This window comes from Balaenoptera musculus, chromosome 10, assembly GCF_009873245.2.
Source record: "Balaenoptera musculus isolate JJ_BM4_2016_0621 chromosome 10, mBalMus1.pri.v3, whole genome shotgun sequence".
Classification (NCBI taxonomy): Eukaryota; Metazoa; Chordata; class Mammalia; order Artiodactyla; family Balaenopteridae; genus Balaenoptera; species Balaenoptera musculus.
The window spans coordinates 35,616,627-35,636,568 of record NC_045794.1 but is presented as its reverse complement, the minus strand read 5'-3'; the positions used below and the strand labels follow the sequence as shown (position 1 = coordinate 35,636,568).

At 36.4% G+C, this 19,942-nt stretch overlaps 1 protein-coding gene across 3 annotated transcripts in view; it reads left to right on the top strand.

The window, feature by feature from the left end:
• NELL2 (neural EGFL like 2) overlaps window positions 1-19,942 on the top strand; it is a 357,101-nt gene that overhangs the window by 152,634 nt on the left and 184,525 nt on the right. For all 3 annotated transcript variants that reach the window (XM_036866748.1, XM_036866747.1, XM_036866749.1), the window contains one exon: window positions 2,856-2,984. In XM_036866748.1, the coding sequence (XP_036722643.1) occupies window positions 2,856-2,984 (129 nt within the window). The remainder of the gene's footprint in view (window positions 1-2,855; window positions 2,985-19,942) is intronic.

Below are 19,942 nucleotides of genomic sequence, written 5' to 3'. Positions count from 1 at the left end.
GGTATCCTTGAGGTTAAAACCCAAAGGAGGAAATAAAAGAAAGACCTGATTGTATTAGATCATTAATCTATCCATTTATAGCAAATATTTGAATTTTCTCCTATGATAGGTATCTCAACACATTTGGTTTGTGGCTTATCAGTAATACTCTAATTGCTTTAATTATTAACAAATGCTATACTATTACACTTTTACATAGATGATCTCATTTGAACCTTTTGCAAGGTAGATATTATCCTAATTTTACAGGTGAGAAAAGCTGAAGGTTTAGAAAGGTTAATTAACTTACACAGCTAGTAATTTACACAGCCAGTAAGTGCTAGAGATCAGATGTAAATCCAGGTCTTTCAACTCCAAAAACCAAGCACAGATGAGTAGGAATGCAGCTATAATGGTGGTAGGACTATGGTTTATTGCCCACTCATACTCTGATTTTTTTTGAAGTTCTTCCCTATAGATTGGAAACAAGCCCCTTTAACTGAGTCTGAATTTTCTAACCATCAGTAGTTAACCTTTTAACCTTGGCATTTTTGAATCTAAGCAGTAAAACAACCAATAGAGTCAATCAACTTATTTGTTGAAAGGCTAAATCAAAATAGCTATCTGACATTGTTTAGAGTAAATTAGTATTTGACACAATTTTCAGTTTTCAAGTCTCCAGGTTAACTTAAAAAACTCATCTGATGAAAAGTGAAGTACTCCCTAACTGAACCTAAAACAATGAAAAGTAGAATCATACTGTTATCTTATAGTTAGGAAATTCTTGCAGCAATTAAACACTGCATGGTGAGCGTGTGCATGATATTTGATGCTGAGATGAGGGGGTCTTACCATTACTTATAGTGACCGGAAATGGATTGTAATAGAGGAGGCTTATGGCATAGACAGTGACAGCATGGACTGGACAGAGTCTGAAAAACAGGAGAAGAGAAAATGCATCAAAATGAAGGGTTGAAAGATAGTTTTGAAAAATATAAACTTACGGAAGGAAAGTAAAAGTGCCTCAGGAACAGTTCCTGTTCTTAGTCACTGCTCTCTAAAAGTTGTTTGAAGCATTACAGGTAAAATTCTACAGATTTAGCACTGTGTTAAAACATGGTCTCTTAATTCTCTGTGTATCTTAAGGAGTGGGCCAGTTTTTTTTAGTAACATTGTTTTAATTTAGAATAAATATAAAGTGATTTTTTGGATCATTTTCATTTTAGGTTGATGATGTGCTGAGCTACTGGGATAGAGAATGAGGATGACTTTTTAGCTGAAATTATCCCTCGTCAGGCATTGTAAAAAGACACTGGAATACATTTTAAGAAATATGGTCTCAATTTAGCTACTTAAAGAAGGAAATAAAAAGACCCAAGGAGAAAACATTTTTCACTTTTCCTTTCCTTAAGAGTGAACCTTTTACTTCTAAAATTTCAGCCTTAATCATGAGAATTTAGATTGTGAAGAATCTTGTCAAGAAAAGTTGTCAAGTGATTTCAGTGCTGTTATTGACTATATATTTTTCCAATCTTCATACACTCTGTTCTATTTTATTTTATTTCTGTAGAAATCACTAATTCTTTTAATTTTTCCTATCCTTTTTAAATGCATCACTGTATTTTGAGAGCCTCACCCTTCCTAAGGCTTATTAAATTGTACAAACACTATTTTACTATACATTGTAGTTGCATTTCATGGGATATTTGTTTTAACTCTGGGTCAATATTCAACATAGTCCTTATGGGCACAAACCAATTGGAATGGACATCAACCATTGTGCTGAACCAGAGTATACCTTTTGGCTGTGGTATAGCTTAGTTCACCCTTTCACTGAATCACAGCACTGTATGCTAATTTGATAACAAGATGAGTGTAGAACTTACATCTTCATGATTTGCTCAAGTAAAAGTCTTTTCTTGCATGTAAGCAGATGAGTTTATTCTGAGCTACATGAAGTGTATTCTTCTAGACCTCTTTCCTTTTATGCATGGTGAAAAGTAATTCATTAGACGGTGTAAAACGAGACAGAAAATTTATGCATCAAGCAATTTGAAAATTGTTTGAATGATGTATAATCATATAATTTCCATTAAATATGGATTCCAGTGTTCCAGTTTTTTATTTCAGCATCTTAGATGATCTTTGAACAGGGATTCACACAGGAAAAAGAGATTTGAGAAATTACACGATTGGTGTCACTGTTTATGAAATGTTCCATTTTTCTTTCCTCTACATAAAGACTCTGGAATCTGTGAAATCTTCATAATTCATAAAAACTTTCTTTTTCTTTTGAGTGGACATACTTTGTCTTGCAGATTTCCTGAGAAAATTAGATTAAAGTGATGTGATTTTTTTTACACATTTAGAGTTTTGTGGGGTTTTTTAAGGATGCCAAGTTGTCTGTTTCATTTCTTAAATACATAATGTGCACATCCCATCTGGCTTGGTCTGTATTACTCATAGTTATTGACAGTGTTCAATCACTAATTCTCAGATCACTTTCCTTCCTCACTCTGTTGTCTTCTATATTGTAAATCTTCATTTTGTACTCCAAGAATCTTTCTTTGTTTCCAATATTTGGAGGGCTGTAATTGGAATATTAGGGACTAGAGATAGCATTTATAAAGTCAGAAATAGAGGAGACTTCAAGAAGGAATTAACTGAGTTAACTTCAAGAAGGAATTAATTGAGTTAAACACACTCAAAAACTTTTTAGTACACATAACATATGGTCCTATAAACATTGGATGAAGATATCCACTTAATTGTTTAGAGAAATATAGCTTCTAAATCAAAGAAAGATTTTAAGGAGACAAAGTTTATTTGCTTTGTTATGATTTTATTTACCCTAATAAGTTTCTTTTTTCTTGTAGGTTATGACTTTTGTTCTGAAAGGCATAACTGCATGGAGAATTCTGTCTGCAGAAATCTGAATGACAGGGCCGTTTGTAGCTGTCGAGATGGTTTTAGAGCTCTTCGAGAGGACAATGCCTACTGTGAAGGTAATCCTTGTAATGATGTGTAGCTTGGCTGTATAAATTTCCTAGGATTACTGCATGCAAAATTTATTAATTTCCCAGGTCGTCAAGTTGATGGGCCCATTAAAAGCAGTGAATTTAATCTGAAGCATATTAATCAGCTAAAAATAATTATCTTTCAAATTAAAGTTTTTCAGCTATCTGCTACATGTCAGACTAATCAGTTAATATGGCTGGGTTTCTTGAATTAGGACAATGCTTCCACTGTGAAATTGCCTTCTTTTTTTCATAATTAGATATTCAGGTAGTTCACACGTTGACATGATTACTGTGGCTTGCAGTAAGAATTGTAGTCACATTTTTTCCGACAATGTTGTATAACAAAGACAGTCAATTAACAGGAAGATAAAGTGCCCAGCACCATTTCTGTTTGCTACTGTCAGTAATCTCAGTGGTTGTATTCACGCTCTGTGGTATTTAGTAAATAGCTCCAGTGGAGAAAATAGTTTCCTAGTTATTTTTAAAATCTTAACTAATATCCCAGGTAGTTTATGGTCTCATTGAAACAGTCCAAATACAGTGATGAGACCCCGGCATTCACAAATACTGTGGCTTTGACTGTTCGGGAAGACCCTAGAAGTCCATGAGATGTAGTAATTTATAATTTCCCCAAGGCACACATTTGAATCATTCTCATTCATTGTGTGACTAGCTAGTGGGTCTTGCAAGTAAGAACACTGATATGGTGGTATTTGGGCACTTGGACAGTTTTGGACTTACCCTTTCCAGATGTCAAGAATGTGGCATCAGTCCTTAGAGATCGTGTTTAGCTACATGATGATTTACTGGCCCTTGGGAAACCCATTTCTTTTGTTTCCCTCAGGTTTCAATAGATTTTCTCTGCCTTAAAAATTGGTATTCACTTTTTAAATTGACCTTTTTTTTCTCAGCGTATTCCTTTAAATGCTTCTGATTCAGTCCTAAAGAGACCATTCTATTTTTGCCAAAAGAAAGACATATAGCTTCCCTTCCCCATTCATAAGCAGATTTTATTTAAAATTCCTCATTTTGAAAGGTTTTATATTAGAAATGAATTTAAAGTAACAGTAAAATAATGTATTTTTCATTAATATTTGGGATCTCTAATATGTAATAAGTTCCACTGATATTGTTAATGTGTGTAACATGAAATCACATGATATAAATTCATACGATACCTCTTCTTGAATCTTAATCTTACGATAATTATTCATATTTTGAGCTGCTTCTTTTTGTTGTTGTTAAGTATATTCACTCTTGTAATAAATATTTAGTGAGCACCTACTGTGTACCAAGCACTTTTCTAGGCACTGGGTAGTAAATGGTGAATAAGACTGATAAGGTTCCAGTGCTCAGGAGCTAACATTCAAGGGAGAAGACAGAGAATAAATGGGTAACTTAGAAGTAGAGAAGGCAATTTAAGGTAGTAATGAATAATAGGAAGAAAGTTACACAGGATGATGTGATAGAAATCGATTGGGGATTAATTTAGATGAGATGGTCAAGGAAAGCCTCTGGGTTTGGGGTTGGGAGGGGATTGACAGTTGAATTGAGACTTGATGATAGGGAAGTAACATGGAAAGATCTGCAACAGAGCATTCCAACTAGAAGGAATAGCAAGTAGATAGTCCCTAAGTGGTAACTAGCTTGGATGTTCTAGAAACAGAAAAAAGGATAATGTGATGGAGCAGATGAGTCAGTTAAGATGCAATTGGAGAATTAGGTAGGGGCCAGGTAATGTAGGGAGGCTGTAAGTATTTTAGATTCATCTAGTAGGGGAGTGATATGTACAGACTTGTATCAAAAAAGATAGCTGTGGCTGCAAGGTGTTAGTTGAACTCTGGGGTTGGATGTGGTCAGAAGAACAGAAGTGTAAACAGGAAGACCAGTTGGAAGGCTATTGCAGAAGCCTAAGCAAAGCTGTTGATGGCCTGAATTAAGAGAGTGGTAAGAGAGATAAAGAGAAGGAGCATATTTACGTATGTTTTGGAAGTAGAGCCAACAATGCTTGCTGATAATTTACTGTAGAGGAGAATTAAAGAGTGATAAATGGGAGTCAAGGTTTTGATTTTGAGCGGCACATGGATGATGTTGCCATTTATTGAGACAGGAAAGAGTTCAAGGCAAGAGGCCAGAAATTTAGATTATTTATCAATACAACCTGTTGAAAATTGATTTAATTGTAAAGACTAGATCTCTGTTTTTATCTACACATTTATCTGTAGTGCAAATTGGCAGCTGTTTTCTATTCTGAATGGATCATACTGAAAAATGGTTTGTAAATTTCCTCATGTTATTTATTTTTCATTTAAGGAAGTAATCTTCAAAAGTTAAAATAATGGAAAAACTTGTTGGTCTATTATAGGGATCTTGAATTTTTTATACATGAGTACTTCTAGTGTATCTTTTGTTATTCATGTTAACAGATTCTGCAGTATTCTGATCAAATTTGATTTTCTTTTTCATTTTGTTTTATTGTTGTTGCTAATAATTTTTTATTGAAATATAATTGACTTACATATTATATTAGTTTCAGATGTACAACATAGTAATTTGATATTTGGATACATTACAAAATGATCAGCATGATAAGTCTAGTTACCATCTGTCACAATATAAAGTTATTACAATATTATTGACTATATTACCTATGCTTTGTGTTACATCCCAAGACTTATTTATTTTATAACTGGAGGTTTGTACCTCTAAATAACTGTCACCTATTTCACTAATCCACCAACCCCCTTCCCCTCTGGCACCCACCAGTTTGTTCTCTGTTTATCTGACTCTGTTTCTCTTTCATTATATTTGTTCACTTGTTTTGTTTTTTAGATTTGACATATAAGTGAAATCATATGGTATTTCTATTTCTTTGTCTGACTTATTTCAATTAGCATAATTCCCTCTTGGTCCATCCATGTTCTCACAAATTCAAGATTTCATTCTTTTTATGGCAGAGTAATATTCCATTGTATATATATACCACATCTTATATATCCTTTCATCTATCGATGGGCCCTTAGGGTGCTTTCATATCTCAGCTATTTTGAATAATGCTGCAATGAACATAGGGGTGCATATATCTTTTTGAATTAGTGTTTTTGTTTTCTTTGGAAAAATACCCAGAAGTGGGATTGATGGATGTTATGGTAGTTCTATTTTTAATTTTCTGAGGAACCTCCATACTGTCATCCATAGTGACTATATCAATTTAGATTCCCACCAACAGTGCACAGGCATTCCCGTTTATCCACACCCTTGCCAACACTTGTTATATGTTGTCTTTTTGATGATAGCCATTCTAACAGGTGTGAGGTGATATTTCATTGTAGTTTTGATTTGCGTTTCCCTGATGACTAGTGATGTTGAGCATCTTTTCATGTGCGTCTTGGTCATATGTGTGTCTTCTTTAGAAAAATGTCTATTCAGATCCTTTGCCCATTTTTTAATCAGGTTGTTAGTTTTCTTGATGTCGTTATAAGTTCTTTGTATATTTTGGATATTAACCTCTCACTAGATATATCATTTGAAAATATCTTCTCCCATTAAGTAGGCTGCCTTTTCTTTTATTGATAGTTTCCTTTGCTCTGCAAAAGCTTTTTAGTTTGATGCAGTCCCATTTGTATGTTTTTGCTTTTCTTTCTCTTGCCTAAGAAGACAGATCCAAAAAATTATTTCAAAGACTGATGTCAAAGAGTGTACTCCTTATGTTTTCTTCTAGGAGTTTTATGGTTTCAGATATTACATTTAAATCTTTAATCCATTTTGAGTTTATTTTTATATGGTGTGAGAAAGTACTCAGTTTGATTCTTTTGCATGTAGCTATCCAGTTTTCCCAACACCATGTATTGAAGAGGCTATCCTTCCCCTTTGTATATTCTTGCCTCCTTTTTCATAGATTAATTGACCACATAAGTTTGGTTTTATTTCTGGGCTTTCTCTCTTTTTTTTTTTTTTAACATCTTTATTGGAGTATAATTGCTTTACAATGGTGTGTTAGTTTCTGCTTTATAACAAAGTGAATCAGTTATACATACACATATGTTCCCATATCTCTTCCCTCTTGCATCTCCCTCCCTCCCACCCTCCCTATCCCACCCCTCTAGGTGGTCACAAAGCACCGAACTGATCTCCCTGTGCTATGCGGCTGCTTCACACTAGCTATCTATTTTAAATTTGGTAGTGTATATATGCCCATGCCACTCTCTTTGTCCCAGCTTACCCTTCCCCCTCCCCATATCCTCAAGTCCATTCTCTAGTAGGTCTGTGTCTTTATACCTGGCTCGCCCCTAGGTTCTTCATGACCACTTTTTTTTTTTCTAGATTCCATATATATGTGTTAGTATACGGTATTTGTTTTTCTCTTTCTGACTTACGGCACTCTGTATGACAAACTCTAAGTCCATCCACCTCACTACAAATAACTCAATTTCGTTTCCTTTTATAGCTGAGTAATATTCCATTGTATGTATGTGCCACATCTTCTTTACCCATTTATCTGTTGATGGACACTTAGGTTGCTTCCATGTCCTGGCTATTGTAAATAGAGCTGCGATGAACATTGTCATGCATGACTGTTTTTGAATTATGGTTTTCTCAGGGTATATTCCCAGTAGTGGGATTGCTGGGTCGTATGGTAGTTCTATTTTTAGTTTTTTAAGGAACCTACATATTGTTCTTCATACTGGCTGTATCAATTTACATTCCCCCCAACAGTGCAAGAGGGTTCCTTTTTCTCCACACCCTCTCCAGCATTTATTGTTTGTGGATTTTTTGATGATGGCCATTCTGACTACTGTGAGATGATATCTCAATGTAGTTTTGATTTGCCTTTCTCTAATGATTAATGATGTTGAGCATTCTTTCATGTGTTTGTTGGCCATCTGTATGTCTTCTTTGGAGAAATGTCTATTTAGGTCTTCTGCCCATTTTTGGATTGGGTTGTTTGTCTTTTTGATATTGAGCTGCATGAGCTGCTTGTAAATTTTGGAGATTAATCCTTTGTCAGTTGCTTCATTAGCAAATATTTGCTCCTATTCTGAGGGTTGTCTTTTCGTCTTGTTTATGGTTTCCTTTGCTGTGCAAAAGCTTTTAGGTTTCATTAGATCCCATTTGTTTATTTTTGTTTTTATTTCCATTTCTCTTGGAGGTGGGTCAAAAAGGATCTTGCAGTGATATATGTCATAGAGTGTTCTGCCTATGTTTTCCTCTAAGAGTTTGATAGTGTCTGGCCTTACATTTAGGTCTCTAATCCATTTTGAGTTTATTTTTCTGTATGGTGTTAGGGAGTGTTCTAATTTCATTCTTTTCCATGTAGCAGTCCAGTTTTCCCAGCACCACTTAGTGAAGAGGTTGTCATTTCTCCACTCTATATTCTTGCCTCCTTTATCAAAGATAAGGTGACCATATGTGTGTGGGTTCATTTCTGGGCTTTCTATCCTGTTCCATTGATCTATATTTCTATTTTTGTGCCACTACCATACTGTCTTGATTACTGTTGCTTTGTAGTATAGTATGAAGTCAGGGAGCCTGATTACTCCAGCTCCGTTTTTCTTTCTCAAGATTGCTTTGGCTATTCGGGGTCTTTTGTGTTTCCATACAAATTGTGAAATTTTTTGTTCTAGTTCTGTGAAAAATGCCTGTGGTAGTTTGATAGGGATTGCATTGAATCTGTAGATTGCTTTGGGTAGTAGAGTCATTTTTACAATGTTGATTCTTCCAATCCAAGAACATGGTATATCTCTCCATCTATTTGTATCATCTTTAATTTCTTTCATCAGTGTCTTATAATTTTCTGCGTACAGGTCTTTTGTCTCCTTAGGTAGGTTTATTCCTAGATATTTTACTCTTTTCGTTGCAATGGTAAATGGGAGTGTTTTCTTAATTTCACTTTCAGATTTTTCATCATTAGTGTATAGAAATGCAAGAGATTTCTGTGCATTAATTTTGTATCCTGCTACTTTACCAAATTCATTGATTAGCTCTAGTAGTTTTCTGGTGGCATCTTTAGGATTCTCTATGTATAGTAGAGATGTCATGTCATCTGCAAACAGTGACAGCTTTACTTCTTTTCCGATTTGGATTCCTTTTATTTCTTTTTCTTCTCTGATTTCTGTGGCTAACACTTCCAAAACTATGTTGAATAATAGTGGTGAGAGTGGGCAACCTTGTCTTGTTCCTGATCTTAGTGGAAATGGTTTCAGTTTTTCACCATTGAGGACAATGTTGGTTGTGGGTTTGTCATATATGGCCTTTATTATGTTGAGGAAAGTTCCCGCTATGCCTACTTTCTAGAGAGTTTTTATCATACATGGGTGTTGAATTTTGTCGAAAGCTTTCTCTGAATCTATTGAGATGATCATATGGTTTTTCTCCTTCAAATTGTTAATATGGTGTATCATGTTGGTTGATTTGTGTATATTGAAGAATCTTTGCATTCCTGGGATAAAGCGTACTTGATCGTGGTGTATGATCCTTTTAATGTGCCTTTGGATTCTGTTTGCTAGTATTTTGTTGAGGATTTTTGCATCTATGCTCATCAGTGATATTGGCCTGTAGTTTTCTTTTTTTGTGACATCTTTGTCTGGTTTTGGGATCAGGGTGATGGTGGCCTCATAGAACGAGTTTGGGAGTGTTCCTCCCTCTGCTATATTTTGGAAGAGTTTGAGAAGCATAGGTGATAGCTCTTCTCTAAATGTTTGATAGAATTCACCTGTGAAGCCATCTGGTCCTGGGCTTTCGTTTGTTGGAAGATTTTTTTATTTTTAATTTACTGATTTAGTTTTGGCTGTGTTGGGTCTTTGTTTCTGTGCGAGGGCTTTCTCCAGTTGCGGCGAGTGGGGGCCACTCTTCATCGCCGTGCGCAGGCCTCTCACTATCGCGGTCTCTCTTGTTGCTTAGCACAGGCTCCAGACACGCAGGCTCAGTAGTTGTGGCTCACGGGCCTAGTTGCTCCACGGCATGTGGGATCTTCCCAGACCAGGGCTTGAACCTGTGTCCCCTGCATTGGCAGGCAGATTCTCAACCACTGCGCCACCAGGTAAGCCCCTGTTGGAAGATTTTTAACCACGGTTTCAATTTCAGTGCTTGTGATTGTTCTGTTCATATTTTCTCTTTCTTCCTGGTTCAGTCTTGGAAGCTTGTGCATTTCTAAGAATTTGTCCATTTCTTCCAAGTTTTCCATTTTATTGGCATGTAGTAATCTCTCATGAGCCTTTGTATTTCTGCAGTGTCAGTTGTTACTTCTCCTTTTTCATTTCTAATTCTGTTGATTTGAGTCTTCTCCCTTTTTTTCTTGATGAGTCTGGCTAATGGTTTATTGATTTTGTTTATCTTCTCAAAGAACCAGCTTTTAGTTTTATTTATCTTTGCTCTCATTTCCTTCATTTCTTTTTCATTTATTTCTGCTCAGATCTTTATGATTTCTTTCCTTCTGTTAACTTTGGGTTTTATTTTTGTTCTTATTTCTCTAATTGCTTTAGGTGTAAGGTTAGGTTGTTTATTTGAGATGTTTCTTGTTTCTTAACGTAGGATTGTATTGATATAAACTTCCATCTTAGAACTGTTTATGCTGCATCCCATAGGTGTTGGGTCATCGTGTTTTCATTGTCATTTATTTCTAGATATTTTCTGATTTCCTCTTTGATTTCTTCAGTGATCTCTTGGTTATTAAGTAGTGTATTGTTTAGCCTCCATGTGTTTGTATTTTTTACACATTTTTCCTGTAGTTGATATCTGGTCTCATAGCGTTGTGGTCCGAAAAGATACTTGATATGATTTCAATTTTCTTAAATTTACCAAGGCTTGATTTGTGACCCAAGATATGATCTTTCCTGGAGAATGTTCCATGAGCACTTGAGAAGAATGTGTATTCTGTTGTTTTTGGATGGAATGTCCTATATATATCAATTAAGTCCATCTTGTTTAATGTATCATTTAAAGCTTGTGTTTCCTTATTTATTTTCATTTTGGATGATCTGTCCATTGGTGATAGTGGGGTGTTAAAGTCCCCTATTATTATTGTGTTACTGTCGATTTCCCCTTTTATGGCTGTTAAAATTTGCCTTATGTTTTGAGGTACTCCTGTGTTGGGTGCATAACTATTTACAATTATTATATCTTCTTCTTGGATTGATACCCCGTAATCATTATGTAGTGTCCTTCTTTGTCTCTTGTAACATTCTTTATTTTGAAGTTTATTTTGTCTGATATGAGAATTGTGACTCCAGCTTTCTTTTGATTTCCATTTGTATGCAATATCTTTTTCTATCCCCTCACATTCAGTCTTATGTGTCCCTAGGTCTGAAGTGGGTCTCTTGTAGACAGCATATATACGGGTCTTGTTTTTGTAGTCATTCAGCCAGTCTGTGTCTTTTGGTTTGAGCATTTATTCCATTTACATTTAAGTCAATTATTGATATGTATGTTCCTATTATCATTTTCTTAATTGTTTTGGGTTTGTTATTGTAGGTCTTTTCCTTCTCTTGTGTTTCCTGCCTAGAGAAGTTCCTTTAGCATTTGTTGTAGAGCTGGTTTGGTGGTGCTGAATTCTTAGCTTTTGCTTGTCTGTAAAGGTTTTGATTTCTCCGTCAAATCTGAATGAGATCCTTGCTCAGTAGAGTAATGTTGGTTGTAGGTTTTTCTCCTTCATCACTTTAAATATGTCCTGCCACTCCCTTCTGGCTTGCAGAGTTTCTGCTGAAAGATCAGCTGTTAAGCTTATGGGGATTCCCTTGTGTGTTATTTGTTTTTTTTTCCCTTGCTGCTTTTAATATTTTTTCTTTGTATTTAATTTTTGATAGTTCGATTAATATGTGTCTTGGCATGTTTCTCCTTGGATTTATCCTGTATGGGACTGTCTGTGCTTCCTGGACTTGATTAACTATTTCCTTTCCCATATCAGGGAAGTTTTCAACTATAATCTCTTCAAATATTTTCTCAGTCCCTTTCTTTTTTTCTTCTTCTTCTGGGACCCCTATAATTCGAATGTTGGTGCATTTAATGTTGTCCCAGTGGTCTCTGAGACTGTCCTCAGTTCTTTTCATTCTTTTTTCTTTATTCTGCTCTGCAGTAGTTATTTACACTATTTTATCTTCCAGGTCACTTATCCGTTCTTCTGCCTCAGTTATTCTGCTATTGATCCCTTCTAGATAATTTTTAATTTCATTTAGTGTGTTGTTCATCACTATTTGTTTGGTCTTTAGTTCTTCTAGGTCCTTGTTAAACCTTTCTTGTATTTTCTCCATTTTATTTCTAAGATTTTGGACCATCCTTACTATCATTATTCTGATCTCTTTTTCAGGTAGACTGCCTATTTCCTCTTCATTTGTTTGGTCTGGTGGGTTTCTGCCTTGCTCCTTCATCTGCTGTGTGTTTCTCTGTCTTCTCATTTTGCTTATCTTACTGTGTTTGGGGTCTCCTTTTTGCCGGCTGCAGGTTCCTAGTTCCTGTTGTTTTTGTTGTCTGCCCCCAGTCGCTAAGGTTGGTTCAGTGGGTTGTGTAGGCTTCCTGGTGGAGGGGACTGGTGCCTGTGTTCTGGTGGATGAGGCTGGATCTTGTCTTTCTGGTGGGCAGGTCCACGTCTGATGGTGTGTTTTGGGGTGTCTGTGGCCTTATTATGATTTTAGGCAGCCTCTCTGCTAATGGATGGGGTTCTGTTCCTGTCTTGCTAGTTGTCTGGCATAGCGTGTCCAGCACTGTAGCTTGCTGTTCATTGAGTGGAGCAGAGTCTTGGCGTTGAGATGGACATCTCTGGGAGATTTTCGCTGTTTGATACTACGTGGAGCTGGGAGGTCTCTTGTGGACCAATGTCCTCAACTTTGCGCTCCCACCTCAGAAGCACAGCCCTGATGCCTGGCTGGAGCAGCAAGAGTCTGTCATCCCCATGGCTCAGAATAAAAGGGTGAAAAGAAAGAGAGAAAGAAAGAGAGAGAGAGAGGGAGGGAGGGAGAGAGAGAGAAAGAAAGAGGAAGATACAATAAAATAAAATAAAGTAAAATAAAATAAAATTATTAAAATAAAAAATAAAAATAATTATTAAAAGAAAATTTTTTTAGCTAATAAAAAAACAAAAAAAAAGAAAGAAAGAAAGAAAGAAGAGAGCAACCAAACCAAAAAAAACACAAATCCACCAATGATAACTAGTTCTAAAAATTATACAAAAAAAAAATAAACAACAAAAAAACGGACAGACAGACCCTAGGACAAATGGTAAAAGCAAAGCTATACAGACAAAATCACACACAGAAGCATACACATACACACTCACAAAAAGAGAAGAAGGGAAAAAATATATATATTTCGTTGCTCCCAAAGTCCACCTCCCCAATTTGGGATGATTCGTTGTCTATTCAGATATTCCACAGATGCAGGGTACATCAAGTTGATTGTGAAGCTTTAATCCCCTGCTCCTGTGGCTGCTGCAAGAAATTTCTCTTTCTCTTCTTTGTTCGCACAGCTCCTGGGATTCAGCTTTGGATTTGGTCCCGCCTCTGCGTGTAGGTTGCCTGAGGGCAAGTGTCTTCGCTCAGGCAGGACAGGGTTAAAGGAGCAGCTGATTCAGGGGCTCTGGCTCACTCAGGGTGGGGGGAGGGAGGGGTACGGGTGCGGGTCGAGCCTGTGGCGACAGAGGCTGGCGTGACGTTGCCACAGACTGAGGTGTGCCCTGTGTTCTCCCGGGAAAGTTGTCCCTGGATCCCGGGACCCTGGCAGTGGTGGGCTGCACAGGCTCCCAGGAGGGAAGGTGTGGATAGTGACCTGTGCTTGCACACAGGCTTCTTGGTGGCGGCAGCAGCAGCCTTAGCGTCTCATGCCTGTCTCTGGGGTCCGCGCTGATAGCCCGTCTCTGGAGCTCCTTTAAGTGGCGCTTTTAATCCCCTCTTCTCGCGCACCAGGAAACAAAGAGGCAAGAAAAAGTCTCTTGCCTCTTCGGCACCTCCAGACTTTTTCCCAGACTCCTTCCCACCTAGTTGTGGTGCACTAGCCCCCTTCAGGCTGTATTCATGCAGCCAACCCCAGTCCTCTCCCTGGGATCCCACTGAAGCCTGAGCCTCAGCTCCCAGCCCCTCCCTGCCCCAGCGGGTGAGCAGGCAAGCCTCTCAGGCTGGTGAGTGCTGGTCGGCACTGATCCTCTGTGTGGGAATCTCTCTGCTTTGCCCTCCGCACCCCTGTTGCTGCACTCTCCTCTGTGGCTCCAAAGCTTCCCCCTCCACCACTCACCGTCTCCGCCCGCGAAGGGGCTTCCTAGTGTGTGGAAACCTTTCTTCCTTCACAGGTCCCTCCCACTGGTGCAGGTCCCATCCCTATTCTTTTGTCTTTGTTTTTTCTTTTTTCTTTTGCCCTACCCAGGAACGTGGGGAGTTTCTTGCATTTTGGGAGGTCTGAGGTCTTCTGCCAGTGTTTAGTAGGTGTTCTGTAGGAGCTGTTCCACATGTAGATGTATTTCTGATGTATTTGTGGGGAGCAAGGTGATCTCCATGTCTTACTCTTCTGCCATCTTGAAGCTCCTCCTGTGCTTTCTCTTTTGTTCCATTGATCTATGTGTCTGTTTTTGTGCCAGTATCATATTGTTTTGATGACTGTAGCTTGTAGTATTGTTTGAAATCAGGGAGCATGATACCTCCAGCTTTTTCAAGATTGCCTTGGAAATTTGGTGTCTTTTCTGTTTCCATACAAATTTTAGAATTATTTGTTCTAGTTCTGTGAAAAATATCATTGGTATTTTGATAGGGATTGCATTGAATTTGTATACTGCCTTGGGGAGTATGGTCATTTTAACAACATTAATTCTTCCAATCCATCAGCACAGCACATTTTTCCATTTGTTTGTGTCATCTTCAGTCTTATAGTCTTCATCATGTCTTATAGTTTTCTGAGTACAGGTCTTTTACTTCCTTGGCTAGATTTAATCCTATGTATTTTGTTCTGTCTGATGCAACATTAAATGGGATTTTTTCTTGATTTCTCTTTCTTATAATTTCTAGTGTATAGAAACACACCAAATTTCTGTATATTAATTTTGTATCCTGCAACTTTATGGAATTCATTTATTAGTTTTGGTTTTTTTTTTGTTGAATCCTTAGTATTTTCTATATATAGTATCATGTCATCTGAAAATATTAAAAGCTTTATTTTTTCCTTTCCAATTTGGATGTCTTTTATCTCTTTTTCTTGTCTGCTTGCTAGGGCTAGGACATTAAATACTATGTTGAATAAAAGTGACAATAGTGAGCTCCCTTGTCTTATTCTTGATCTTAGAGGAAAAGCTTTCAGCTTTTCGCCATTGAGTGTTATATTAGCTGTGTGTTGTCATATATGGCCTCCATTATGTTGAAGTATATTCCCTCTATACTGACTTTGTTGAGAGTTTTTATCATAAATGCATGTTGAATTTTGTCATAAGATTTTTCTGAATCTATTGAGATGATCATATAATTTTTATTCTTCAATTTGTTAGTATGATTTATCACATTGATTGATTTGTTGATATGGAGCCATCCTTTCATCCTGATGATAAATCCCATTTGATCATAACATATGATCCTTTTAATGCATTGTTGAATTCGGTTTGCTAATATTTTTTGAGGATTTTTGCATCTATGTTCATCAGTGATGTTGGCCTGTAATTTTCTTTTTGTGATGTCTTTGTCTCATTTTGGTATGATGATGATGCTGGCTTCATAGAACAAGTGTGGAAGTGTTCCTTTCTCTTCAGTTTTTTGGAATGGTTTGAGGAATCTAGGCATTAACTCTTCTTTAAGTGGTTGGTAGAATTCACCTGTGAAGCTATCTGGTCTTAGACTTTTGTTTGTTGGGAGTTCTTTTTACTACTGATTCAATTTCATTACTGGTAATTGGTCTGTTCATATTTTCTATTTCTTCCTAATTCAGTCTTGGAAGATTGTAAGTTTCTATGAATTTATTCATTTCTTCTGTGTTGTCCATTTTGTTGGCATATAGTTGTTGTAGTTATCACTTGTGATCCTATTTATCTGTGGTGTTAGTTGTAACTTCTGTTACATTTCTCCTTTTATTGATTTGGACCCTCTCTCTTGATTTTTTTTTATTGATTTTGTTTATCTTTTCAAAGAACCATCTCTAGTTTCATTGATCTTTTCTATTATTTTTTTTTAGTTTTTATTTCATTTATTTCTGCCCTGATCTTTATGATTTCTCTCCTTCTACTACCCTTGGGTTTTGTTTGTTCTTCTTTCTCTAGTTCCTGTAGGTATAAGGTTAGGTTGTTTATTTGAAATTTTTCTTGTTTTCTGAGATAAGCTTGTATTGCCATAAACTTCCCTCTTAGAACTGCTTTTGCTGGGTTCCATAGATTTCGGATTGTTGTGTTTCCACTTTCATTTGTCTCCAGGTATTTTTTGATTTCCTTGTTGATTTTTTTTTTTTTTTTGTGACCCATTGGTTTTTTTTGTAACGTATCTTTTAGCATTCATGTGCTTGTGTTTTGCAGTTTTTTTCTTGTCGATTTTTAGTCTCAGACCCTTTGGTCAGAAAAGTTGCTTGATGTGATTTTAGTCTTCCTAAATTTATTTGAGACTTGTTTAGTGGCTTAGTATGTGCTCTATCCAGGAAAATGTTCCATGTGCACTTGAAAAGAATGCGTATTCTGCTGCTTTGGATGGAATGTTATATATATATATATATATATATATATATATATATATATATGTCTATTAAGTCCATCTGGTCTAATGTGTCCTTGAAGGCCAGTGTTTCCTTACTGATTTTCTGTCTAGATGATGTGTCCATTGATTTAATTGCAGTGTGAAATTCTGCTACAATTATTGTGTTACTGTTAATTTCTTCTTTTATGTTCGTTAACATTTGCTTTATGTATTTAGATGTTCCTGTGTTGGGCCTATAAATATTTATAATTGTTATATCTTCTTTTTTTTTTAAACATTTTCATTGGAGTAGAATTGCTGCACAATGGTGTGTTAGTTTCTGCTCTACAACAAAGTGAATCAGCTATACATGTTATATCTTGTTGAATCGATCCCATTATCATTAAGTAATGTCCTTCTTTGTCTCTTGTTACAGGCTTTGTTTTAAAGTCTGTTTTGCCTTATATAAGTACTACTACCCCCCTTTCTTTTTGTTTCCATTTGCATGGAATACCTTTTTCTATCCCTTCATTTTCAGTCTGTGTGTGACTTTAGATCTTAAATAGGTAGCATATATATGAGTCTTGCTATTTTATGCATTTGGTCACTTTATGACTTTTGATTGGAGCACTTAGTCCATTTACATTTGACATAATTATTAATAGGTATGTACTTACTGACATTTTGTTAATTGTTTTCTTGCTGTTTTTGTAGTTCTTTTTTGTTCTTTCTTCTACTTTTGCTCTCTTCCCTTGTGATTTGATGACTGTCTTTAGTTATGTTTGGATTCTTTCTTTTTTGAATGTGTGTATCTATTATAGATTTTTAATTTGTGGTTATCATGAGGTTCATATATAACACTATATATGTATGTATATATATTGATTATTTTAAGTTGATCTCTTAAGTATGAACACATTCTAACAACCCTGCATTTTTACTCTTCGCACCCTGTTTAATGTTTTTTTTTTTTCTGTTTAATGTTTTTGACATTGTATTTTCCATCTTTTTGTTTTGTGTATCCCTTAATTACTTTGGGGGCTACAGATGATTTTACTACTTTTGTCTTTTAACCTTTATATTAGCTTTATAAGTGGATGATATACTACCTTTATTGTATATTTGCCTTTAGTAATGAGACTATTTTAAAAATAATTTACATATTTCTAGTTGTATAATCTTCCTTTCTGCGTAGGGTAGTCCCTTTAACATTTCTTGTAAAGCCAGTTAGTGGTGTTGAAGTATTTTAGCTTTTGCTTGATAGCCTTGCTGGGTAGAGTGTTCTGGGTTGTAGATTTCTTCTTTTTATCACTTTGAATATATTGTGCCACTCACCTTGTGGCCTGCAAAATTTCTGCTGGGAAGTCAGCACATACTCTTATGGTATGGAAAGCTACTAGTTAGGAAAAGCTAACTAGTAGCTTTTCCTTTACTGTTATTAAGATTCACTCTTTATCTTTAATTTTTGCCATTTTAATTATAATGTATATTTGTGTGGACCTCTTTGGGTTCATCTTATTTGGGACTCTCTTTGCTTCTTGGACCTGGATGTCTATATCCTTTTTAAGGTTAGGGAAGTTTTCAACTGTTATTTCCTCAAACAAATTCTCTGTCCCTTTCTTTCTCTCTTCACCTTCTACAACCCCTGTAATGCAAATGTTAGAACACTTGATGTTGTCCTAGAAGTCTCTTCAACTATCCTCATTAAAAAAAAAAAAATTCTTCTTTCTTTTTTTCTCTTCAGTTTGTGTAATTTCCCCTGCTCTGTCTTCCAGTTCACTGATCTATTCCTCTGTATCATCTAATATATTGTGTATTCCTAGATTCCTTCTAGTGTATTTTTTATTTCAGCTATTGTATTCTTCAGCTCTGTTTGGTTCTTCATATTTTCTAACTCTTTGTTAACCTTTTCACTGTGTTCATCCATTCTTCACCTCAGTTCACTGATCATCTTTATAATCATTACCTTGAACTCTTTTTTGGATAGATGACTTATCTTCACTTCATTTAGTTCTTCTGGGTTTTTGTCTTGTTCCTTTGGAATATATTCATTTGTCTCCTCATTCTGCCAAATTCCCTTTGTTTATTTCTAAGTATTAGGTAGATCAGTTATGCTTCCTGATCTTGTAGAAGTGGCCTTATGTAGGATACATCATATGGGTCCCAGCAGCACACTACCCTCTGGGTTCCAGAGCTATCTGTTCTAGGGGTGTCCCCTATGTGGATTGTATTGGCCATTCTGTTGTGACAATGCAACAACTGTTGGCACAGTGTTAGGCAAGCCTGGCCCCTTGCCCAGTCAGCTGCTAGTTCTTGCCTGTGCCATGGCTGCTTCCCACTGGTGGGTGAGGCTGAGTCCTGGCATGGCTGGCTACAGGAGCTGGGGTATCTTGGGACTGGTTCAGCCTGCTGCTGTGTGGGCCGACTCCCATTGTAGCTGCCTCTGGGGCCAGGGCTATCCCATTAAGGATAGTTTGACTCACTAGAAGCAGCATTTAAAATTTTTTATGCAATTGTACATGTTGTCTATCAGCTGGTCTTATAGAGTTCTGGTCCTCTAAGACATTAGACTTGTCATTATATACACAAGTAAGCAAGTGATATAAAATAAATTTTATTTACTAAATCTGTGGGGTTGTTTTAATGATATAACTATAATTGAGATTATTTATTTTACTATAATTTTCTTGATCAGAGTTAAAATAGCACTGGTAAAATTTGGAGTTTATTTATTCATTTGACAAGTATTTATTGAATGCTTGTTTTGTTTCAGGCTAGGCTAGAGGTGAAGCAGTAAATAAGGTGTACATGACTGATGTTCTCTCAGGCAAGGAAGATCATTGCACCAAAGAGCATTTAATTGCACATGTGGCAAGTGGCTAAAAGAGAAATAGGTTAACAGGGGTTCTGATCTGTGTGGGTGGTAGTGCTTGAATAAAAGAGTTTTTCTCTGTAATCTGAAGATTAAGTAAAAATCAGCTATGCATAGAAGTTAAGTGTGGGAAAGAAGGGAATTTCCTTTGGAGGAATCACCATGTCTAAAGGCCTTAAGGTGAAAAGAAGCACTTTGTAATAACTGAAGGAAGGCAGAGAACAGGGGAGAGGTGCCCAATGAGATTAATGATGGGAAGCAGGGCCTTGAAGGGCACAGTAAAGACTAAGGGTTTTGTGCTAAGAACAAGGGAGAGCCAATGAAAAGTTTTGCAGAGGAATGCCCTGATCACATTGGTGTTTTAAATAATCACTTCTGCTTCAGGCTGAATGAAGGGAAGACTGGATGTGGGAAACCAGTGGATGGGAGACAGCGGTGGCCTACAGAAGAAA